General features: G+C 42.1%; 1 protein-coding gene across 1 annotated transcript in view; it reads right to left on the reverse strand.

The window, feature by feature from the left end:
• The window catches only part of LOC115458066 (dual oxidase 1-like), a 287,347-nt gene that overhangs the window by 233,933 nt on the left and 26,649 nt on the right, over positions 1-26,765 (reverse strand). The window contains exons 2-5 of the mRNA XM_030187873.1: positions 26,195-26,303; positions 9,965-10,048; positions 9,502-9,666; positions 530-717 (exon numbers count right to left, since the gene is read on the reverse strand). Of these exons, the coding sequence (XP_030043733.1) occupies positions 530-717; positions 9,502-9,666; positions 9,965-10,048; positions 26,195-26,252 (495 nt within the window). The 5' untranslated portion in view covers positions 26,253-26,303. The remainder of the gene's footprint in view (positions 1-529; positions 718-9,501; positions 9,667-9,964; positions 10,049-26,194; positions 26,304-26,765) is intronic.

Genomic DNA, 26,765 nt, shown 5'->3' on the forward strand with positions numbered 1-26,765 from the left:
ATCGGTCCGTTTGTTTTGAAGTTGAACTAGAATGGCAAATGATCAGCTACTAATAAATATATTTATCCAAGAGGCAGCAAACCAAACTGTATCACTGATCCACACTAAAGTTTGCCTATTATAAAGACGTGACACAAAGGAATTAAATTCTTCTACAAAGAAATAAAGGAACCTCAAAACTCCAACCCGCACCAAATTACTAGCAAGTGTTTACTAGTGCCATTTTCTATCATCGGCTTCACTTTCAGAAAAAGTGTGATGAAAAAAAGAACAGTAAAAAACTCCGCAAGAGAAAAAACTGTTCCAAAAAACCTCCACATACTAATTACTACTAACTCCTCTGTAGCAATTCTCTAAAACTTAGAAAGTGCTTGTTGATTAAGCTGATCTCCATATACTGCTGAAGCGTATGAATGTCCCAGCAAGCAAAACACGCAAGGGTTCTTCAAAAAGTCTCCATGTTTCACTGAACCAACTACTAATCAGTAAATAAAACAAAGAGACCTCTCTGGTTAGGATGCTTATATACCTGGTGTCTGGGGTTGTTAGGACTTCTTCCTGTATTCTTGCACCAGAGACTCCGCTGGAATGGAATAACTACATGTCCAGTATTTTCAGGGTCAAACACTGGGTCACCTTCAGGAATCTTGATGTTTAAAAATTCAGCTGGGCAGCCCACTTTATGCTCGCCTAAGATTTCCGCAAATATGTGGTAACCTAAACACCCAAGACAGGAAGGAGAACATAAGGTTATATGTTTCTATATCAATGAACTTAAAAGATTCAAACAGGCCAACTGAAGGCGCAATAACTGCCCAGTTTTCAAAGTCATTTACAAAAGCTTTTTAACCAGGCTTTTATAAAACTGTGTAATCACTTAACTGCATAAAAAAATACATGCATAGAGAGCATGCATCTTCTTTTATGCAATCTAGGGTATAGTGTGGGCAGAGTGGGTATAAACTTGTCTCTCAGAATTTGTGAAATATTGGGGCTGGATCTTGGGAGCCTATTGTGTAAAGGCCTATAAGGACCCTGTTTCAAGGCACACTAATGTTCACTAGTGCACGCTAAAAATTAGCATGCACTAACTTTGTAGGCACCCATAGGAATATTGTGGGCACCTACACAGTTAGTGTGCACTAAATTTTAGCGTGCACTAACAAACGCTAATGCGCCTTTGTAAACAGGGCCCTGTTTACTATGGCACGCTAGCATTTTTAGTATGCACTAAAAATTAGTGCACGCTAACGCTAGAGACACTCATATATTCCTATGGGTGGTGATAAGGGCACCCATATATTCCATTCAGGTGGCGATAAGGGCTAACCTGGTGGAAATCGGGCAGCATGCGGAAATGCCCAATTACCGCTTGATTATCACCACACAAGCCATTTTCAGGGGTTTTCTTTTTCCCCCAAAAATGGTGCGCACTCGGGGTGGAATACCTCTGGCAGCTGTGTTGGGTCGGCAGTAGTCTAGGAAGAGCGAGCAGTAAGCCTACGTTGGGCTTACCACTGCTCTATAAAAGTGCTCCTTAATTTCCTAATTTAAAAAAAATGAGCTTTTAGCAAAGGCATTTATATTAAAATAAAAAGAAGATTAAGATAAACCCCTAAGATCTTAGGTCCTCTTTTACTGAGCTGGACTACCGATTCTCGGTGCGGCAAATGAGAAGAAGCCCATTCAATTCCTATGGGTTTCCTCTCATTTGCCAAGTGGGAATTGCAAGCACAGCTTTGTAAAAGAAGCCCTAAGTAACTGAAGAAAATGTATATTTTGTCTGATCAATCATAATATGATCAGATAGAGGGTGAAGTTTGTTACTGAGTAACTTATCAGCATTTAATTTAAGCTTGTGTGTCATCATCCAAGAACTGGTAAAGGCCAAGCACTTTTCACTACTATGGTTGTCTGATTTAAAGTCTGATAGACAGGAATCAAAACTATACTATCATCCACATAGATATAACTCAAAAAATCATGTAGTTCCAAATTTAAAACCAAACTATACAGAAAGACATTAAATGATGTAAGGAATAATGGAAATCCCTGTGGAACTCCACAATGACTTCACCAGGGACCTGAGAAATCATTCTTCTATTTCATTCTATGAAATCTAAAAGAGAGAAAACCTCAAAACCAATTTAACACTCTACCACCGATACCAATATTTTCAAGTTCCAGCAACAGAATTTCATGATCAACTAGATCGAATGCACTTGAAAGATCAAATTGCAATAAAAGAGCATAGACGAGATGGACGTGCCAAAAGTAGTTCACTTGATAATCATGAACAATGGAAAAGCTGATATATCAATATCATAGGTGCCAGATAGTTAAGGTACAATAAATAAATAATGGGGGAGGGAGGGCAAGGCAGCTCCACTGGCACCCTACCGCTTCAGAAGACATGTTGGATATCAGGTGCTCACCTGCCCACTCATGCTTCTGATCATGGGCGTACTGAGAGTGATCTGGGCCCCCGGGCAGTAAGGGTCATGGGCCTAACCACCTTTTAAAAGAGATTAAAGTACATGGAAGCTAGGAGAGAGTGGGGCCTCTACTGTTAAGGGCCTTCGGGCACTGCCCTATTGTCCAAATGTTCAGTCCACCCCTGCTTCCGATAGCCCTGCATGATCTTTGTTTCAGTGCGGACACATTGTAAATTACCTCCAAAATGGTATCTCATAAGGAAAAAGAGCAGAAAATAATTAGAGCTGAGTAATCAGAATTAGCACACACAATTGATACTGTATACACACTGAAACCAAGCTACGAAGGATTCCTCCCATCTTGTGTCATCAGGAAAAATTCTGACAATATACAGCATCCTATGAGCCCATCTTTTCTTTACACAATGCAGTCTAGATATGCGTAAGTATTTGGGCAAGTTTCATGAATCATAATTAATGAAATCACATTTATGTTTCAGCATATTTTGCAAGTCAGTGGCATCATGCCTGATAAAGCAACAACGGAACCGCAAAGAACTGCTTGTATGCCAACCTTATTCAATATCAGTGAGGCATATGATTCTCAGGTGAGAAGTATTCTGAACGTGGCATGAGATGTGTCCCACTTAGAGAAAGTATATTACTCAATGTCAAGGGTTTCTCAACCCAGTCCTCAGGATACACCAAGCCAGGCTGGTTTCCAAGATTGAACTGACAACTTGTTTGGAAAATGTGGGGTACAAATGCACAAATAAATAAATACCTACAATGAATATACATGAGATAAATCAGCATGCGCTGCCTCCATTGTATGCAAATCTCATGCATATTCATTGTGGGTGTCCTGAAAACCTAACGGGCTGGGGTGTGTCCCAAGGGCTGAGTACAGAACTCCTGCTCTTTGTAGAGGTGTGGGGTTCCTATTCAGATGCCAGAACTTTTTCTCTAGTGACCTATAAGTGCAATCACTCTACCGCTCCCCAGTACCTCTCCACTCTTGTCTCTCCCTACGCCCCCCCCCCCCTCGGGTACTCCGTTTTGTGGATAAATCTCTCTTGTCTATCCCCTGCTCCTCTACTACTAATTCCAGACTCCGTTCCTTTTATCTTGCTGCACCTCATGCCTGGAATAGACTTCCCGAACCTGTACGTCTAGCCCCGTCTTTGGCCGTTTTCAAATCCAGGCTAAAAGCCCACCTCTTTAAACGCTGCTTTTGACTCCTAACCACTACTCTGTCTCTTTGCCTGTCCTATTTAGATTGTGAGCTCTTTGAGCAGGGACTGTCTTTTTCATGTTTGGTGTACAGCACTGCGTAAGCCTTGTAGCGCTATAGAAGTGATAAGTAGTAGTAGTAGTAGTGTAGCCATGCTACCTATACCATGTTTATCTTTATGATTATTAAAATTTTGATAAAATCGCCCTTGTTGCTAAACAAATCAGAGTGATGTGCATTCAAAAAACAAAGTCTAAAAGGCAAAAAGGAACTCCATTAAAATAAATAAATTGAGTGCCCTCGGTATGGGACCTAGAGTAACTGATTGAGTTAAAAATTGGTTGAATAGAAGGAGACAGAGGGTAGTGGTAAATGGAACTTGCTCTGAAGAAAGGGATGTTATCAGTGGAGTACCGCTGGGATCGGTCCTCGGGTCAGCTCTTTTTAACATCTTTGTGAGCGATATTGCGGAAGGGCTGTCTGGTAAGGTTTGTTTCTTTGTGGATGATACCAAACTCTGCAACAGGGTGGACACCCCGGAAGGTGTGAATGACATGAGGAAGGACCTAACGAATCTGGAGGAATGGTCCGATATTTGGCAACTAAGATTTAATGCTAAAAAATGCAGTGTCATGCACTTGGGTCACAAGAATCCGAGGGAACGGTACAATATAGGGGATGAAGTGTTTTAGTGTATGAAGGAAGAGAGGGACTTGGGGGTGATTGTGTCTGATGATCTTAAAGCTTCCAAACAGGTAGAAAAAGTGACTGTCAAAGCCAGAAGGATGCTTGGGGGCATAAAGATAGGGATGACCAGCAGGAAAAAAGAGGTGATAGCGTCCTTGTGATAGTGCCCTCTGGTGAGGCCCCATGTAGAGTATTGTGTACAGTTCTGGAGACTGCATCTACAGAAAGGATGGAGTTGGTCCAGAGGGCGGCTACAAAATTGGTAAGCGGTCTTGAACAAAAAAAATATAGGGACAGGCATATGAACCTCAACATGTATATGCTGGAAGAGAGGAGGGAAAGAGGAGATATGATAGAGACGTTTAAATATCTCAAGAGCAATAATGTACAGGAAGTGAGCCTTTTTCAACTGAAGGAAAACTCTGGAACGAGGGGGCATATGATGAAGTTAAGAGGGAATAGGCTTAGGAGGAATCTAAGAAAGTATTATTTCACGTAAAGGGTGGTGGAAGCATGAAATGGCCTTGTGGTAGAGGTCGTGGAGTTGAGGACTGTGTCACAATTTAAACAAAGCGTGGGATAAGCACATGGGATCCCTTAGGAAAAGGAAGAGTTAGGGGTTACAGAGGACGGGCAGACCGGATGGGCTGCTTGGCCTTTATCTGCCATCATGTTTCTATGGGCACCATTTATTAAATGTAGCCTTAAGCATGAAAATATGTGCACAAGACTATGGAATGAGGGGAGAGAGGGGTGCTATACCCTTCCCAAAACAATTTTCAACACAGCTTATAAGGTAGGGATTTATTCAGTTTGTATTTGCTGTGAGAATACAAGCCTCTTATGCAACATCTGTGCAATAAAAAGCACACAATTTCAATCATCTCATTAGACTTACATCCCTACTACTTAATCCTATTACATCTAAAATTACTGTCTGGCTTCCTGAGGGTTTGGGCCATGATCCCTTCTACATGGGATTCTTAGAAGCAACACTCCCACTCATGCCAAATCACAGAAATTATGAAAATTATGCCACGTTGCTTTGGATGAAAGTAATTTGCACAGCCCTACCTGCAGAATCTCACCACTCCCTGTTGATGAGCATCACGGGGTGAGTCATAAATAATATGCTGGGTGGGCAGACAGTGCCAGCTAATGAAATTCTGCAATCAAATTCCGTGTCACAGAGATTTACTTCCTCTGTACAGGTTTTGTTTTGTTTTTTTAACTCAGAATTTTGCAGAATAAAGACCACAGTGATTGTAATATCTTGTTTAAAAAACAAAGAAAACAAAACCAAACCTTAATATGATGTAATATAAAGGAAGGGCTTTTATTCTTTATTCTTATCATAATAATGGAGGGATGTTGGTATTATTTTTGAAAAATAAGTTACAGATCATAGATTACTTTCCTTGGAAAGTTATGTTTTAATTACTACTAATCACTTTTGTATTGTTTGATCAAAAAAGTTACATCTTCCTGAAGTATATGCAGACATAAAATCATATAAAAATTGCAAAGTAGTAGTGGGACTCTATTTTCAAAGACACTGTTCTCGTGAGTTACCACCATTTGCAGGAGAATATTGTAGACACAGGTTTTTAATGGAAAAAAAAGCACTGGAATAATTGCGCAAAACTTAATAAAATGATTACATATACTAGCTGACATAGGAGCCACCTTTTCAAAATGATTGGAGGTGCTAAAGCCATCAATAATTACCCCTCCCTGGATACACTAAAGGAGTTTGCTTAATATTGGTGGTGCTCAGGCACCCACAGCACCCATAGAGCTGGCTCTTATTCTAGCTGACACCCAGTGAAATTCACTGGAGTATTCTGTTTGCTCTCTTTACTCCTAATTATATCTTCTCAAACCAAATCCATCATCTCTGTGGGACATTTAGCCCTGGCCCTAGCTCCAGCTCCAGCCCCAGCCCGATTACAGCGTTCTCACCCCTCCCTTCTTCAATACAAGCAAAGCTCCCTTTCCCCAGTCTTCTAGACATCTCCAAAGCTCCTACTGTCCTGTGGGCTCTAAGCTCCCAGAAGCTCTCATACCATGGCCTGAGCAACATAGTATGCAAGGTAAGCATGGTGGGGGTGGGAGGATGGGACACCAGGCAGGCATCAAATCTGCCTTCAAGCCCTGCCACATCCTGTCCCTCTGACAGGAAGTAATCTGTGGGGTAGGACATGGCAGTACTGGAGCATAGGCCTGTGGTGGAAGGTGCTGCACTGATTTCTTGCAGGCCATGGTAGATGAGGTGGCAGACCTGGTGGGGGAAGGAGACGAAGAAGTGATGCACTGCCTTCTTGATATGCAAATCTCTCTCATACATATTCATTGTGGATATCCTGACAAACAGACTGGCCAAGTTGTCCCTGAAGACTGGGTCTAGTGGAATGAGGTGAATACAGTCCCCCTCTGCTCCCATCCTGTCTGGCTCTGGGATTCAAAATAGTGGAGTTGACCCCTAGCAGTGTTCTTGTGATACTACCACTAGTGGTCATCTTTCCATATAAGAACAATTTTTTGGATTTATTTACTGCCTTTTTGAAGGAATTCACTCAAGGCGGTGTACAGTAACATAAGCAATAGACAATTACAGCAGTAAAAACATTCAAACAACAATACAAAGTATGACATCGTATACTACTTACAATGTCAACACAATTCATACAATTGTGAACGATTACAGGAGGACCTTGCGAGACTGGGAGAATGGGCGTGCAAGTGGCAGATGAAGTTCAATGTTGACAAGTGCAAAGTGATGCATGTGGGTAAGAGGAACCCGAATTATAGCTACGTCTTGCAAGGTTCCGCGTTAGGAGTTACGGATCAAGAAAGGGATCTGGGTGTCGTCGTCGATGATACGCTGAAACCTTCTGCTCAGTGTGCTGCTGCGGCTAGGAAAGCGAATAGAATGTTGGGTGTTATTAGGAAGGGTATGGAGTCCAGGTGTGCGGATGTTATAATGCCGTTGTATCGCTCCATGGTGCGACCGCACCTGGAGTATTGTGTTCAGTACTGGTCTCCGTATCTCAAAAAAGATATAGTAGAATTGGAAAAGGTACAGCGAAGGGCGACGAAAATGATAGTGGGGATGGGACGACTTTCCTATGAAGAGAGGCTGAGAAGGCTAGGGCTTTTCAGCTTGGAGAAGAGACGGCTGAGGGGAGATATGATAGAAGTGTATAAAATAATGAGTGGAATGGATCGGGTGGATGTGAAGCGACTGTTCACGCTATCCAAAAATACTAGGACTAGAGGGCATGAGTTGAAGCTACAGTGTGGTAAATTTAAAACGAATCGGAGAAAATTTTTCTTCACCCAACGTGTAATTAGACTCTGGAATTCGTTGCCGGAGAACGTGGTACGGGCGGTTAGCTTGACGGAGTTTAAAAAGGGGTTAGATAGATTCCTAAAGGACAAGTCCATAGACCGCTATTAAATGGACTTGGAAAAATTCCGCATTTTTAGGTATAACTTGTCTGGAATGTTTTTACGTTTGGGGAGCGTGCCAGGTGCCCTTGACCTGGATTGGCCACTGTCGGTGACAGGATGCTGGGCTAGATGGACCTTTGGTCTTTCCCAGTATGGCACTACTTATGTACTTATGTACTTATGGAAGGATGACCTCTAGCAGTGTTACCATGGGACTACTGCTAGGGGACTTATCTGCCATTTTCTACTAGATAACCGTGGATACTGTCAGTTAAGTCCCAGGGATGGTTAGTGAGTGGAGAAAGGGTCAGGTTGAAGATATTGGGGAGGGGATTTATGCCAGGAGAAGGGCTTGGAGGGATCTGGAAGGGCTTGATCTTGAGGGACTTGAATCAAGGGAAGTTACTGTCACAGTGGGGAGGACTGGATAGGGGGATGCTGCATGAGGCCATGGGGCAAGGAGGGTAAGGGTTGTGTTGCTGTGGCAGCAGACTTTTTGCTTCAGTGCTGAGGCCCATGCTCCATACATCAGCCAGTGACATGGGTACACCCCTGCCACTTGCTGAGCCATTTGACTTGGGTCTGTGTGGTAAGTGTGTGCTTTGCGTGCTAAATGCAGGGCTGATGCTGGGCATAATTTCTACATGTACTGCTTGGCCCTTACACTTAGGGCCCTGTTTATTAAGCTTTGTTATAGGTGCACTAACGTTTTTAGGGGCCCTTTTTCTAAGCCATGCAGGTGCCTACATGCACCCATACATGTCAATTTGGAATTACCACCCAGCTACTCCGGTGCCTTCGTTCAACGAAGTTCATTGTGTGATGATCAGCTGTTTCTGACACCTTACGTCCTGCACGGGGCTACATGCACGGGCGGCGACGGCGGGCGAGGGTTGCTGGCAGGAGGGGGGATTCAAGAGGGTTGTCGGCAGGGGGGTCCAAAGTGGCGGGTGGGCGGGCGCGGGGGGTGGGGGGGGGTCAGCAGATAAACAGTGCCCCCCACCTCGGGCTCTGGCCCCCCTCCTGGGAAGGTCTGGCTACGCCCCTGGTTGTGGTTAGCTGTTTTATGTCTCTACCCCTGACGCAGCCCTTATTGGTGAAATGTGGCCACGTGGGGTCTGTATGATTAAAGGATTTGTTTGGACTTTTGGTGTCTGCTTTCTGTTGTTTCTTCTCTACTGCTGCAAGACACCCAGCCCCTCTTTGTTTACCTGGTATGCTGTAGTCTTTGGCATTTTATTTTGACCCATCCCTCCCCCTTATTTTTATAACTGCAGTAAACCACTTAGATATTTCCTTTAGAGGCATTATATCAAATAAATTGGAACCCGAACTTGAACACCCTATACAAGCCTGGTTCAAGTATCTGTAGTTTTCTGCATTAGCTAAGGATAAAGGACCAACGTTCTTCCTTTTTGGTTCTAGCAAAAGGTAAAAGGAGTAAAGGGTCTGAGTTGATATACCACATTTCTGTGGTACAACCAAAGGGGTTCATATTTCTTATATGCAGGTACTTTCTCTGTACCTAGTAGGCTCCCAATGGAGGGTTAAGTGACTTGCCCGAAGTAGAAGGAGCCGCAGCGGGAACTGAACCATGTTTCCCAGGTTCTCAGCCCACTGAGCTAACTGTGAGGCCATTCCTCCTCTCGCTGACCAAAAACAGAAAAGGAAAAGAAGCAGATGCAATCTTACCAAAGAAAACCCCCAACACAGTTCTGTTTCTGGCTGATGGAAGGCCAGATTTCCCCTGCATGGCCACATTACTGATTCTGCGTGGGTTTGGTAAATGTGGCTCCTGTACGACCTGGTACACACCATCAGCATAGTTAGCTGGTAGGAGACGCAGAAGTCGGGTGCCTGGTGGGAAATAAAACATTAGCATGTCATTATGTCCAGTCTTCATTTACTGACAGTGAGAGGAGAAGGACCTATTCTTCATTCAAGATCAGGTAAGATGTCAGAGACTGGAAAACAAACGACTCATTGTTTTGAAACAGAGAATGTTATTGTTTACTGGAATGTGAAATTCTTGAACCTGTCTTCAGTGACCCTGAATGAAGGACCATGATCTGCAGCCTCATCTGGTCACTGTTCCATGATGAGAGGCAGCAAGAAGACCAGGTCACTAAACTGATTGACATACAAGATCACACACCTGCAGATCCTCTGTTGTGATATGCTAAATTGTTATACCAGCCATCATAGCGCTGTACCTCCCAGGAGATATTTCCTTGAGTAGCTGTAAAAAAAAACAGAAAATAATTTAATCTCAGACAGAGGCACAATCAAGGAGTTACCAACTGGCTAGTATGGGAGGTGAGGGGTGTTTAAAAATGTCACTGTAAAATGGCATATTTCTGTAAAGTTTCATGAATTGTGTACTTAGTAATAGGTGATAACATAAAAAACATTTGGGTTACTAAAGAAAAGCTTAGCTTTACTTTAAAAGTATGCGAATAATATGGTAAGAAGGGAAACGGATAGGAGAAAAATATTAATCATGTCTTATGCCTAAATCTCTATAACATATTTTCCTTGCTTTGCTTATATACTTTTTTGAATATAAGGTTTGCATTTCTTTTCATAACCACATTTGGGGTTTTTATGCGAAAGGACTGCCGTTTGAAACAATACAGAAAATGTCAACATATCCCATGTCCTTGTATGTCATTAACAAACATAAACAAGCAGAAAATACACATTTTATGTTTTTGTTTTCCAATAATAGTGTGCACTATTTATGAAGAGTGCATACTCTTTCAGAAAGAGTACATCCTTTTAGCAAATAGTGCACATATATGTGAACCATGGCAAATATACAAACCATGGCACATGCATGCTCTATCTGGAAAAGAGGGTGCAGTCTTTCTGAAAAAGTGTGTCCTCTTTGCAAAAGAGCATGCACTCTTAATGACATTGCTCCTGAAATGAAGTCTAACCTCCCCCCCCCCCCCACACACACACAAATAAAGCAATGCCGCACACAACACAGGAAATGAAACAAACTGAAAAATTTTGGACTGCCCATAGCGCCTAGCACCGGGAACCGCGCATAACTGTTAGGTGTGAGGATTTATACTAACTGAAACCTGGTGTAAATCCCCATGCAAATTCTTGCAATGCCTATGACCTGCCCACACCCGTCCCCCATAGCCATGCCCCTTTTCAGATTCACACACTAGAATTTACAGGCAAATTTTTATAGAATACGTCTAGCAAGATGTGATCATAAATTCAATTGTTGACAATTAACATCAATAATTGATTATTAGCACCCAATTATCGATGCTAATTGGTTCTTATTCAACTAAATTATGTGCAGAATTTTAGAACATAGAGCAGCCGTACTGGATCAGACCAATGGTCCATCTAGCCCAGTATTCTGTTTTCTGAACAGTGGCCAAGCCAGGTCACAAGTACCTGGAAGAAACCCAAATCAGGGCAACACTCCATACTATAAATCCCAGGGCAAGCAGTTGTTTCCCATGTCTGCCTCAATAGCAGACTATGGACTTTTCCTCTAGGAATTTGTCCAAACCTTTTTTAAAAACAGATACGCTAACCGCTGTTACCACATCCTCCAGCAAAGAGTTCCAGAGCTTAACAGTTCGTTGAGTGAAAAAATATTTCCTCCTATTTGTTTTAAAAGTATTTCTATATAACTTCCTACTCGTTCTACACCACTCAGGATTTTGTAGACCTCAATCATATCTCTCCTCATCCGTCTCTTTTCCAAGCTGAAGAGCCCTAACCTCTTTAGCCTTTCCTCATACAAGAGGAGTTCCATCCCCTTTATCACTGTTTCCAACAGTGGCCAATTCAGGTCACAAATACCTGGCAAGATCCCAAAAAAGCTCAATACATTTTATGCTGCTTATCCCAGAAATAAGCAGTGGATTTCCCCCAAGTCAATTTAATAATGGTCTATGGACTTTTCCTTTAGGAAGCTGTCCAGACCCTTTTTAAACCCCACTAAGCTAACTGCCTTTACCAGTGGCGTAGCGAGGGCAGCTGACACCCGGGGTGGGTCGCCACTGCGCACCCCCCCCCCCGGGTGCAGCTCGGCGCACCCCCCCCCCCTCTGAGCGCATTCTTACCACTGGCGCTCCGCCCCGAGTGCACGTCGTCGCTGGGAGCTGCGTCGGCTTTGCTGGTTCCCTGCTCTCTCTGCCCCGGAACAGGAAGTAACCTGTTCCGGGCCAGAGAGAGCAGGGAACCAGCAGAGCCGACACCCCCCCCAGCGGCATGCACCCAGGGCGGACCGCCCCACCGCCCCCCCTTCCTGCACCACTGGCCTTTACCACATTCTCTGGCAACGAATTCCAGAGTTTAATTACACATTGAGTGAATAAAAATTTTCTCCAATTCGTATTAAATTTATTACTTTGTAGCTTCATTGCATGCCCACTAGTCCTAGAATTTTTGGAAAAAGTAAACAAACGATTAACGTCTACCTGTTCCACCCCACCCATTATTATTTTATAGACCTCTATCATATCTCCCCTCAGCTGTCTTTTCTCCAAGCTGAAGAGTCCAAGACGCTTCAGCCTTTCCTCATCCCCATGTATCCCCATCCCCTTTATCATTTTTGTCGCCCTTCTCTGTACCTTTTCTAATTCCACTATATCTTTTTTGAGATGCGGCGACCAGAATTGAACACGATATTTGAGGTGCTGTCGCACCATGGAGCGATACAAAGGCATTATAATGTCCTCACTTTTGTTTTACATTCCTTTTCTAATAATTCCTAACATTCTATTTGCTTTCTTAGTCGCCGCAGCACACTGAGCAGTGGATTTCAACGTATCATCAACAACGATGCCGAGATCCCTTTCTTGGTCAATGAGTCCTAACGTGGAACCTTGCATTACGTAGCTATAGTTCGGGTTCCTCTTTCCCACATGCATCACTTTGCACTTGCTCACAATAAACGTCATCTGCATTTAGATGCCCAGTCTCCCAGTCTCGTAAGGTATTCTTGTAATTTTTCACAATCCTCTCGCGATTTAACAACTTTGAATAACTTTGTGTCGTCAGCAAATTTAATTACCTCACTAGTTACTCCCATCTGTAGATCATTTATAAATATGTTAAAAAGCAGTGGTCCCAGCACAGACCCCTGAGGAACCCCACTATCTACCCTTCTCCATTGAGAATACTGACCATTTAATTCTACTCTCTGTTTTCTGTCCTTTAACCAGTTTTTAATCCACAATAGGACACTACCTCCTATCCCATACTCTCCAATTTCTTCTGGAGTCTTTCATGAGGTACTTTGTCAAATGCCTTTTGAAAATCCAGAAACACAATATCAACTGCCTCGCCTTTATCCACGTGTTTGTTCACCCTTTCAAAGAAATGTAATAGATTGGTGAGGCAAGATTTCCCTTCACTAAATCCATATTGGCTTTGTCTCATTAATCCATGCTTTTGAATATGCTCTGTAATTTTGTTCTTTATAATAGTCTCTACCATTTTGCCCGGCACCGACGTCAGGCTCACCGGTCTATAATTTCCCGGATCCCCTCTTGAACCTTTTTTAAATATCGGTATTACATGGGCTACCCTCCACACTTGAATTTAAAGATAAATTACATATTACAAACAATTTATTTATTGTATTTGTACCCCACATTTTCCCACCTTTTTGCAGGCTCAATGTGGCTTACAGAGTATAGATATGATAACGTCGTTACATGATTTAAAAACAGTCGATCATAAGCAGAGGTGAAGGAGGATTTAGATGGAAGGTGTTAGGTAAGGTCGTGTGAGAGGTGTTTTTTGGTGTACTTGGGTGGTTTAAGGAATGATTTGTTTCATTGAGGGTGACTTTTGTAGGCTTTGTTGAAGAGATGTGTTTTCAAAGCTTTGCGAAAGCTGGTTAGATTGGTCATGGTTTTCAGGGCCATGGGTAGTGCGTTCCAAGACTGTGTGCTTTTGTATGCAAAGGTAGTAGCATAAGCCTGTTCCGCCAGTTCATTTTTCAATTCTATCAGTACTCTGGGATGAATACCATCCGGTCCAGGATATTTGTTACTCTTCAGTTTGTCAAATTGCATGTAATGAGACCTAGTTACCAATAACTGGGGTTAATAGCAAAATAACCTGTCTTAATGGTAGCCCGTGTTGATAACTTCCCCCTCCTCTTAATTGCAGAAAAAAAGAAATGTCTCTAGAAATCAAATTTATTTATTTATTTATTGCATTTGTATCCCACATTTTCCCACCTCTTTGCAGGCTCAGTGTGGCTTACAATACATCGTGAATGGTGGAGATATATAAGAAGTAAACAATTAGTATTACAGAAGGATCTTGGGTAACATGATAATGCTAAAGCATGATATTAGTATAACAAGTAGATATTACAGGGCAATTCCGGATATATGTGTAAGGGTTCACATTTGTTGGTCTTTTTGGTATGTCTTGCCAAAGAGATAGGTCTTCAGTAGTTTGCGGAAGTTAATTAGTTCATTGATCATTTTTAAGTTGCGTGGCAGCACGTTCCAGAATTGTGTGCTCAAGTAGGAAAAGGTTGACGCATGCGTTAGTTTGTATTTTAGACCTTTGCAGTTGGGTAAATGAAAATTAAGGAATGTGTGGGATGATTTTTTAGCATTCCTGGATGGTAGGTCTATCAGGTCTGACATGTAGGCTGGGGCATCTCCGTGAATGATTTTGTGAACTAGGGTACATATTTTGAACATGATACGTTCTTTAAGAGGGAGCCAGTGTAGCTTTTCTCGTAGGGGTTTAGCACTTTCATATTTTGTTTTGCTGAATATAAGTCTAGCTGCCGTGTTCTGGGCTGTCTGAAGTTTCTTGATTATTTGCTCTTTGCAGCCAGCATAAAGTGCATTGCAGTAATCTAAGTGACTGAGTACCATTGACTGTACCAGGTTACGGAAGATGGTCCTTGGGAAGAAAGAAAGAAAGGTCTTACTCTTTTTAATCCACATTTATGCTATATGTCATAACAGTGAGCAAAGTATAGGGCATTCAAGGCATTGTGACATCATTGATGAGATTGGCTCTTAGGCATTGGTGGAATTGGGCATTATGACATCACAATATCAGCTCTAGTTACCAGAGACTGAATTCTTTCTCTCTAAGGAGGAAAAGTTATTAATGTGGGCTACTGTTAAGACAGGTTATTTTTATCACTAACTCATGACATATATATATTTTTTATTTGTATCCTGCACTTTCCCCACTCATGGCAGGCTCAATGCAGCTTAGGTACTTATTTGTACCTGGGGCAATGGAGGGTTAAGTGACTTGCCCAGAGTCACAAGGAGCTGCCTGTGCCTGCAGTGGGAATTGAACCCAGCTCCCCAGGACCAAAGTCCACCACTCTAACCACTAGGCCACTCCTCGTCTCATTTTATGCAATGAGGGCTAGTTAATAATAAATGGGGTTAATAGTAAAATAGCCTGTCTTAAAGGCTGCCCACATTGATAACTTCCCCCCTTAATTAAAGAAAAAAGAAATCTCTGTAGAAATCAAAATCACTGATATGTGCAATAACAGTGAGACAAGTATAGGACAATCAAGCCATTGTGACATCACTGATGAGGTTGGCTGCTAGACATTAGTGGAATGAAGCATTATCATATCACAATATCAGCTCAGGTTACCAGAGACTGAAACTCTTCACACAAAAGGATTTAGTTATCAATGTGGGCAACCAGTAAGATGGGTTATTTTACCATTAACTCATGCTCTTTTAGCAGAGGTCCCCGTTTTATGCAATGAAACTTACCAGTTAATACTAGTAAAATAACCTGTCTTAATGGTAGCCCATATTGATAACTTTCCCCCCTAAATACCATATAAAATGGCAGAAAGCATATGTAAAAGAATAATAAATATCAAAAACACACAATACAAAACTATCACATTTCTAATACAGCTGATTGATTTCCACTTTTCAATAAAATTCTTTCTTGATCAGACTTCCTAAAGCTAACACTGATTTACTACCCACAGGGAATAATGCTCAACAAGGTAAGGAAAAGCTCAATTCACAAGTAGAAAAGTCCTCAGCACTTCAAGCCAGTTTATAAGTGGATAGTAGACGCCTCCACTGTACAAGGGCAACAGCATGTCATGCTCTGCATCAAAAGAGGCTGCCTGTTTTTGAGAACCACTCTCATGTTACACCAGAGTGGTTAACTGAATTTTTTTCTCATCTGCATATCCCAAATCTCTAGGTCATCCACTGAAGCATGAAGCACTGTTCTGGAACTGAGGCCCTATCTGGGTTCCATACCTTGTTTTCAATGCTACAACAGTTCTGGGGCTAAAGTGCCTTGATTTGTGGCTGTATTTTGCAGCTGATTTTGGATGGCATCAAATGTCACACAAGCTTATGTTGTTCCTCTACAAAGCTTCTTTTGAAACCCTAAAGGGTTGGTCTGTTAAAAGGTATTTTCTGAATTTTTCAGTACAATTTTCTTCTGGTGGCATTTGTATCCTTGCTAACAAAATGTCAACTACAATATGTACACAGCAGTAGAGAGCGACACAGGGATGGAGAGACACGGGAAACCACAGTAAATCCTCGGAGTAACTGGAAAACTGTTGTAAGAATTACTGCGTTTGCAGAAGTGGAAGCGTTTACTGCCCACGGGAACATTAACAAACCTTACTCCCATGGTTAAAAAAAAAAAAGCATTTACTACAGAGTGGAAGAATAGCCCAATGGTTAGTGCAGCAACCTGGGTTTGATTCCCACTGCAGCTACTTGTGATCCTGGGCAAGTCACTTAACCCTCCATTGCCCCAGGTACAAAAACTTAGATTGTGAGCCCTCTAGGGACAGAAAAAAGTACCTGCATATAATGTGTACAACGCTGAGTATATCTGGTAGCGCTAAAGAAATGATTAGTAGTAGTAGATTTTACCGTGTGGCATGTTCATTCCAGTCCTGCTGTGCTATGTTTCCATCACCTCCTCCCAAAGCAATGGACCACCTCCTTTCATGACCCCATGCATTCCTTCCACTCCTTGCAGGGTTGCTGCTGCTCCCCGCCCTCCAACCACGAAATCACCTCTGAAGAGTATCATCATTGGACTCTTCTTCTGAATACATCTGCCGCCACACAGCTAAATAGCGTGCCATGAAGGCACGCCATTTTGTGGGGTTTGTGGCAGCGGTGATCGAGTTAGTGTGTATGAGTCAGTGGTGATTGTAGCAGATCACGCTGTACTATTGTTGTACACCACACTAGCTACTCATTTTAGCACTTTAGCTCATGGACTCTGGGTGGTCTGGTCTCAGGTATCTCTTCCTCCCTGATACTCTTAGTACCCCTGGCCACTGTTATTCTAGCAGTCCTACTCCTGTGTGTGTATTCTGCTCACAGTCACAGCTAAAGTCCCAAATCTCTTCAACTTTCTGTTTAGCTTCAGGGAATCTATCTGACTCTGATCAAACACCAGTTCTACAAAGGAATTGCTGCACAGACAGTAGAACTGTGAAAAACATCAGAAAATTGCAGAATTTATATTTGGAGGACTTAACTTTTAACTTTCAGTGCCCCAGGTGGTAATGGAAGGGAGGAAAAGTTCTGGTAATAGTCAGTGAAGGTGACTAGAATGTAATAATTTATGACAATGGAAAGTGTTCAATTTGTGTTTCAAAATGTTTTTTTTTTTTAAACATTGAAAAAGTCTCAGGCATATGAGAGGAATGCAGAAGGCAGACTGTTACTCAGCTAACCGCATGAGAGCCCCACCTGTGGGAAAGCAGCTCTCTTTCTGCCAAGTGAAGGCAGAATTGCTGTCTCAACCTGTACAAAGCACAGCCTTAAAATAAATCAAAAATTCTTCTAACTACCCACGTTGCTTTATTTCTCCCTTGAAGATGTCATAGAGAAAGTATTTACAATCCTGGGAGGGGGTGGGGGAGTTCAAGCTACTGTGCTGTCACTGCTGTGGTGACTGACATCTGAGGATCAGGCCCAGGAAGCACATGAACTGAAGGAACCCCTTGCTACTATTGTTGGGCCAGAATGATAGAAGGGGTATTAGGAAGCTGGAAAGTGCAGAACTACCATATGATGCAATGACATGTTTCCCCTTCCTGTTGGCAGACTCAGACATGTCTACATGGGGAACTTGGTGTGGAAAGGCACAGAAATAAGTCTTTGTAGGGGTGGGGGAGTGTAGTATGGGTGTGTGTGACCTGTGTTTTTATGTGGTGGAATGAGAGGAAGAGAGATTCTGGAGTGCAGGGAGCAGGCCAAGGAGATATGTGGCCCTGAAGTGGGGGCAGGACAGAAAGGGAGGGGAGCACAGAAAAAAACAGGGGAGAAACCGAATATGGTAAGAGATGAGGAGAGGATATAGTATGTTGGCCCTACCAAGATTACTTGAAAACTCTTACAATAATCTTCCAGCTCTCTTCGGTGTTCACGGAGGAAAATTCTGGAGAAGGACCATGGTCGACTGCCGAGGGAATGTCTGGGAATAGAGTGGATACTGCGTCGTTTATGGAAGAAAGAGTTTATAAACAGCTTGTGAATCTGAAGGTGGACAAAGCTATAGGGCCAGATGGGATACATCCCAAGATACTGAGGGAGCTCAGAGAGGTCCTGGCGGGACCTCTTAAAGATTTATTTAATAGATCTTTACAGATGGGAGAGGTTCCATGGGATTGAAGACGAGCGAATGTGGCCCCTCTTCACAAGAGTGGAGACAGAGAAGAAGTGGGAAACTACAGACTGGTAAGTTTCACATCGGTGGTAGGAAAAATAATGGAGTCGCTGCTGAAAGAAAGGATAGTTAACTTTCTAGAAGCCAACGGGTGACAGGACCCAAGGCAACATGGCTTTACCAAAGGAAAATCCTGCCAAATGAATCTTATTGACTTCTTTGACTGGGTGACCAAGAAACTGGATGAAGGACATGCACTAGATGTAATCTACTTGGATTTCAGCAAAACCTTTGATACGGTCCCCCACAGAAGACTTGTGAATAAGCTGAAAGGGTTGAACTTAGGATTGAAAGTGGTGAACTGGATAAGAAATTGGTTGACTGACAGGTGGCAGAGGGTGGTAGTAAATGGAATCTGCTCGGAGGAAAGAAAGGTGAGCAGTGGAGTTCCTCAGGGGTCGGTGCTAGGGTCTATTCTGTTTAATATATTTGTGGGAGATATTGCTGAAGGGTTGGAAGGAAAGGTGTGTCTTTTTGCAGATGACATGAAAATAGCCAATAGAGTGGATACCCTGGAGGGAGTAGAAACGATGAGAAGGGATCTCCGAACCTTAGAAGAATGGTCGAGAGTCTGGCAGTTAAAATTTAATCCTTTCCACAAGGGGACTAACTCTTATAAACAGAGTGCTGTTTTTACATAACCCACAAATATATAATCATATGTCGGACTGACACCAAAAGAGGACTGTTGTTTAATTCCTACATAGTGAAACAGGCTGATACTTGTGCTTGTTAAGATATTATGTATGTAAAGGGGTTTATTGGTGTAATTGAAGGGTGAATGCGTGAGCATGCTGGTGTGAATGTGAAATGGGAGAGGGGAGATGTCTGTAATCTTAAGTGTTTGTATTGTATGTGTATTGATACATGTTTGTGTATGAATAAATCAACGACATAATTGTAAATTTTCAGAGTGCAAATTTCTGCGTTAGTTAACATTTAATGCCAAGAAGTGTAGAGTGATGCACTTGGGGTGCAGAAACCCGAAAGAGAGATACCGAATAGGCGGGGAGAAATTAGTAAGCTAGACCCAGGAGAGAGACCTTGGGGTATTGGTGTCTGAGGATCTGAAGGTGAAGAAACAATGCAACAAGGCGACATCCGTGGCCAGAAGGATGCTAGGCTGCATAGAGAGGGGCATAACCAGCAGAAGAAAGAAGGTGTTGATGCACCTCTACAAATCGTTGGTGAGGCTCCAATTGGAGTATTGTGTTCAGTTTTGGAGGCCGTACCTTGCTAAAGATGTAAAAAGATTGGAAGCGGTGCAAAGAAAAACTACAAAAAAGGTATGGGATTTGCATTGCAAATCGTACGAGGAGAGACTTGCTGACCTGAACATGTATACCTTGGAGGAAAGGAGAAACAGGGGTGACATGATACAGACATTGAAATATTTGAAAGGTATTAATCCACAAACGAACCTTTTTCGGAGATAGGAAGACGGCAGAACTAGAGGACATGAATTGAGGTTGAAGGGGGGCAGACTCAAGACTAATGTTAGGAAGTATTTTTTCACGGAGAGGGTGGTGGATATGTGGAATGCCCTCCCACGGGAGGTGGTGGAGATGAAAACGGTAATGGAATTCAAACGTGTGGGATAAACACAAAGGAATCCTGTTTAGAAGGAATGGTTCCGCGGAATCTTAGCAGAGATTGGGTGGCGATGCCGGTAATTGGGATACAAAACATAAGCTGGGCAGACTTCTACGGTCTATGCTATGATCTTGACTGAATAGATAGGGATGGGCTGGAGTGTAAATTTTAAGGGGCTTCGACGTTAGATTCAGAACTTAGTACAAGAACAGTGCTGGGCAGACTTCTATGGTCTGTGCCCTGAGAAAGGCAAGGACAAATCAAACTCGGGTATATATATATAAAGTATCTTGTTGGGCAGACTGGATGGACCGTACAGGTCTTTATCTGCCGTCATTTACTATGTTACTATGTTATATTTCCACTCTTGCAATAATCTTCCAGCAAGATTGCAAGACTGGAACCATAAGACAGATGGAAGATTATTGTAAGAGTGGAAATGTGTCATAAATTGTCAATATTTTATAGCAAACTAATGTACTGAGGAGTTTTGAAGGAAATCCATGTGTGAAGACTGTTTGTAAAACAAACAAAAAAGTGGGCACAAAACCAGGAGTCCCAGAGACTGGATCACAGTAAAGCTAAAACCAAATTTTATTAATTAGTATATTTGACTCATATATTTGACTTGACACAACCGTTGTGTTTCGGCCAAAGGGCCTGCATCAGGAGTCTAAATACTAAGGTAGACAGCTAATGATGATCCAGAATAAGAAATACTGGCGAATAGTGTATAAATGGTCTTAAAAAAGACCTTTGTATTGAATTGTGGAACGGATCACTTGCGTGAAGAGTTCAGTCTCTGGGACTCCTGGTTTTGTGCCCACTTTTTTGTTTGTTTTACAAAGTATCCGTGGGTCTTCTTTGAGTTCTCCACGCTTTGTGGATTCTCTATTGAAGACTGTTTGTTTCAGACTAATGGAAAGAAACTGACTGACTTGGACATTTATAGAGTGCTGGTTGATCTACTTCAGCATTCTCACCATGGACTGACTCCTGAGGACTTGAGATGTTTTTTAATAATGTTATATATGTGGGGAATGTTTGTTATGTTACTGATATGATTGCTGTGCTTTATCATCACTAAAAAGATTTTTTGATATGAATAAATTTGTATTAAACTTATAACAATGTTATTATCATTGTAGAAATCTTATTTATATTTGTTTGTATTTAAAGCAGAGCATGAGGGGGCAAAATGAAAACCATTTTTAGATTCATGTGAAGGCATTACTTGTCAATAAAAGTAGCCAGCAGCTCTTCCTCAGCAGTCAACACTCTGTCCCTTCACCAGTCCAGTGTGTCAAATTTATACCCTAAATGCACCAGGAGGAGAAACAAATCTCACTCATTGGCCTTCAATCTCACTGTTTGGAATGAGCCACCCTTGGCATCTCTCTGGTCCAGCATCTTCCCTTCTTCTGCTCCACATCTTGTTCTATATTGTCTAACTATCACCTCACCATCTATACACAGGGAGACAAACTCTATAAAGGATTCTCCTCTTTCTTCAGACTCAAATCAATTATCTACAGTAGTTGCTTTCATTTGGCAAAGGTGAGTAATTACATTTAAAATCTAAAGCCAAAGTTGTGCTATACTGTTGATGAGGCTGTAGAGTATCTAACAGTAGCACCCTTAACATGCTCCTGACATGCCCCATTGCAATTTGAGTGACTTCTGATGGGATTTCATAGAAAAATGTCTAAAAGTTGGTTTTGCAAATACCAATTTGGATGTTTTTGTGAGAAAAATGTTCAAATGCAGATTTATGCCACTTTTTGGATGTTTTTCTTTTTTGAAAATGAGCTCCATTGTCAAACACGGCAAGTGTTCAAGAATGCACAAGAAACTTGAGACTAGCCTTAAACAAGCTGTTCCAACTAGGTGGAACAGCATCTATAAAATGCTAGAATCAATATGTGAAAACTTAACACAACAGCTGAGAATTGAATGCAATGATAAAAAAAAAAAACTGCAGAAGCTGCTTTGGGATTTAAATGAAGCACTAAGTGACATCATTTGTGTCTTGTCTGCCTTTGATATGGCAATAAGAGTCTTGTCTGTTGATCAGACTCAACATCCTTCTAACACGTGCCCAGTTGTTCAAGCATCTGACTGTTACTGCAACAGATTCATCCAGGAGCATTTCTAACACTTAATTGACACTTATTTTCCTGTTCATCCACTACATGGTGTTGCTTCACTTCTACACCCACATCTGAAAAATAATCCAATTATCTTCCCAGAAGATGTAAAAACACAGGCAACTGAATCTTTGAGACGGTTGTCTCAACGGTTCAAAATGGAAAGCTCAAGTTCATTAACATGTCAGGATCCTCCACAATCTGTCGTTCCAGAAAGAATCTAATTAAGTAGACCTAACTTATAGTGTGGGGAATCTTTCTGGCTCTATTCAATATTTTCCCAAACACAAATATAACTACTCAAATTAATTCCAATTCTTTTAACATTTCAATTGATAATATCACAGTGTAGCTATCAAACATTCTGTCTTAATATTCGGGGATCTTCAGATTTTCAAATTGTATCCACCATATGGGGAATTTTCCCCAAATTCTAATGGTGTTCCTTTCATCTTCATGGATCAACCTGTTTTTTTGATTTTACTATTTTTTTTATATATCTATATCATACTTTAAATCTATACTTGTTCAAAAAGTTACTTAGCGTTACTTAGCTTCAATTGATTAACAGCTGAGCAGCAATTTTTCTTTCAAATCAAACCTCCGCCGACTTGGCCAGGTTTCATATATACTTTGTCAGGAAGTGAACACAGAATGCAAACCTCTTCCCTGACGAAGTTTATACAAAACCTGGCCAAGTCGGCAGAGGTTTGATTTGAAAGAAAAATTGCTGCTCAGCTGTTAATCAATTGAAGCTAAGTAACGCTAAGTAACTTTTTGAACAAGTATAGATTTAAAGTATGATATAGATATATAAAAAATAGTAAAATCAAAAAAACGGGTTGATCCAGGAAGATGAAAGGAACACCATTAGAATTTGGGGAAAATTCCCTTTATGGTGGATACGATTTGAAAATCTGAAGATCCCCGAATATTAAGACAGAATGTTTGATAGCTACACTGTGATATTATCAATTGAAATGTTAAAGAATTGGAATTAATTTGAGTAGTTATATATGTGTTTGGGAAAATATTGAATAGTTCCAGAAAGAATGGCACAGCAAACAGGAAACACCTCCACGTAGGCAGTACAAACAAACCAGTGCCTTAGCGAGGGTGCCTGACACCCGGGGCGGGTCGCCGCTGCGCACCCCCCCGGGTGCAGGGCACAGTGCCCCCCCTCCGGAGCACCCCCCCCTCGAAACGCACCCTACCTTGCAGCGGGGGGCAGGCGGGAGGGCCGATCCGCCCCAAGTGCACATCACTGGGAGCTGCGTCGGCTCTGCTGCTTCCCTGCTTTCTCTGCCCCGGAACAGGAAGTAACCTTTTCCGGGGCAGAAAGAGCAAAGAACCAGCGAGCCGACACCTCCCCCAAGCGCGTGCACACGGGGCGGACCACCCCACCGCTCCCCCTTCCTACGCCACTGAAACAAACAGAAATAGAGGTTGGCCAACAGACACTCCAACACAGAAAATGGTGCTAAAAAGATGCTTTATTCGCTGCTTGGGCAGAGGACCCGACACAGCCTGTGTTTTGGCGCAATCAAACGCCTGCTTCAGGGGTCATATTAATATTCGAGCAAGTGCTGAACTAATGAAAATGCCAAAAAACCTCAGTTCAGAAGAAAATCCAGACGGGTGACGCTCTATGTCTGGATTTTCTTCCAAACGGAGGTTTTGGGGCATTTTCATTCCCCAAAAACCTAAAGACTTTAGGCATGAAAGTCCTTGTTACCGTTGTAGGCGCACAGGACATTTCAAAGCGGATTGCCCAGATAATCCCAAGCCTGCACTAAGGAGCTCACCTGACTATAAAACCCAACAAATATCAGATGGGGATGGCAGAAGTGCAATATTTAGGGCACAGTGTGTGTGTGTGTGTGTGTGGTGGTGGGGGTGGACAGCTGAAGCCTGAACCAGCTATAATGGAAGCTATACAAACTTGGCCCACTCCCCAAACTAAAAAGTAAGCGTTGGCCTTTCTTGGGACAGCGTGGTATTACAGGTATTAGAGGAAGTTTGTGCCTCACTACAACACCATAGCCAAGCACCTAACGACTAAAAAGAGACTACCCTGTATAGTTACCTGGTCGCCAGAATGTGACGTGGCCTTCCAGCATTAGAGACAGCATTAGCTACTGAGCCAATACTGGCTGAACCTGATTACCAACAAAGGTTTGTAGTACAGACTGATGCCTTGGCATATGGCATTGGGACTGTACTCAGTCAAGTGAATAGCACAAGGGAGGAGCACCCCATTGTGTATCTGAGTCGCAAGTTCCTTGACAGAGAGGTAACCTATGCCATTATTGAAAAAAAGTGCCTGGCCTTAGTGTGGGCCCTCAAGAAGTTACAACCATATCTGTATGGGCAAGACTTTACTGTCATCACAGATCACAATCTGTTGGTCTGGCTTAAGAGTGTCTCAGGAGAGAATGGGAAGCTACTCTGGTGGAGCCTGCAAATGTACAACTTCATCATTCAGCACCAGAAAGGCAGTGAACATGGTAACACTGATGGCCTCTCCAGAAAGGAACAGCCAGAACCACCTTGACACTGGACTATTGAGACCCAATCTGCAGTCTGTAGAGGCCACAGTCCGGGGACTCTCTCTTGAGGAGGGAGGTGTGACAGAACAATGTGTTTTAAGCAGGTAAAAAGACTGCCTTTATTAAATCTTGAAAAGTGCATTTCTCTAGTTTGGCCAGCAGGTGGTGCATATTATATTTTAAGCTGTTACAAAGAACTGACCTTTCCCTTCTTTTGTTAATATAGATAAAGGAAATGCCTATAGTGATGTAACCAGCTTTTTTTTTTATGATGTTGTTGACTGGGCTCTGATTGGTCCAGGAACTCTTTTCATTTGAACTGTACTGGCTTTTTCCCCAGTTTCAGCCCGGGAGAAGAAAGAGAGAAGGCTCTTTGCTGAAGTCCTGTAAAACAGCTATATTTGATAACTGGTGAGCAGCTATATGTCCTGATCTCTCCAGGTACTTTCTAGGAAGTAAACAAATGTTTAATTACCGTTACAATTGATCCATATTTCAGTTACCTGTTATTGTTTGCTGATTGCACATTTTTTGTTATTGTTCAATATATTTTTAAGACAATAAACAATTGTTTATTGCCTCTGCCTCTCTGGCCTGATAAAGAATCCTAGTGGTTTGTGTGTTGGGTCTGTGAGTGCTTTCTGGGAACTGTGGCACCACTGGGAGTGTGGCCCCATTAACCTAGAAATCACTGGGGATAATTTGAGAGCAGGAGATTTGCCCAGAGGCGGTTGTGACTCAGTTGGTTGGAGGAGGGTGCTAGTGTAGAGCACAAACGGCATGTGCAGGCGGACCTGATCTGTGCTGGGGATAGACCTTCTAAGTGGGTGGCTAGGCATTTCATGACATGGTCGGAGCTTTCGGAGACAGGGTGGGAGTGGGGACAGAGTTTGCGGGGATAGGGCGGGGACCAGGACAGCTTTGTCCCCATGTCATTCTCCACACAGCAGTATGCACGGATCATTCTTGCCATCTGAATTTCTGAAACATTACACAGTGTGCAGTTTACACAATGTGCTCTTCTGCCTTTCACAATGGCAGCTTGGTATTTTATTTTAAGATTTATTCACTCTGAGAACAGGCTGAACTCCCTGTCACCATGCAGGAGCACAACAAAAGATATCATAAAAGCTTTCAGGACATTCATGGCATTGGTCAAGAAAAGACTTAATAGATCTTCCTACTTGCTAATTGCAGAAGTGATTCTATATGTGTGTGTGTCTCCCTGTGTGTATAACTGGCATATAGACAGCAATATGAAAATGATTTCATTTTAATGGATACTGTATATTCTGTTAGTCATGCAAGCATATACCTGCCTTGAAAAGAGAAGGTGATATAAAATGTAATTTATTCAAGATGGACATAAATTAGACTTACATACTACACTCCAGATTCCAGCCAGTATTGATATCCAAAATGTCAGTATTCTGTTCATACTCCAGATTATGGCCAGTAGATGATCCTTCCAGGAAACAAGTGTCAAGTCCTTTAGAGAAAAACAGATTTATCAGGGGTGAGTAGGGATTTGGCTTTGATTACAGTCAATCTGCATCAAGGAGCATTGACAGATTTATGAAGGACTAGCGCAGGAATTCCATGACAAACACCTCTTTATCAGGATTGAAGAGAAATGAGATGAAATGGGGGAAGCAAGAGCTTCCAACAATAAAAGGAAGCAAAGTCCCTAACTTCAATCAACACAAAACAAAAGTGCTGGTAATAAATATCATAAATTATATAAATGGAATGTAATGGAATTTTAAAAACAAACACTTTTTTAAAGCTAGAAAATGGTATTAGACAAATAGTCTGTCATCCCTGAAAAGGGATAAAGCAACAGACAAATTTTGTATTTTAGAATACACTTAAAAAATGCTAGTAGTTAAAACACAAAATCACTTTTAATTCAGTCAGGGTGGCTTTACCTATGGGCAAAGGGGTAGCTGTT

The sequence above is a fragment of the Microcaecilia unicolor genome, chromosome 1 (genome assembly GCF_901765095.1).
Source record: "Microcaecilia unicolor chromosome 1, aMicUni1.1, whole genome shotgun sequence".
Classification (NCBI taxonomy): Eukaryota; Metazoa; Chordata; class Amphibia; order Gymnophiona; family Siphonopidae; genus Microcaecilia; species Microcaecilia unicolor.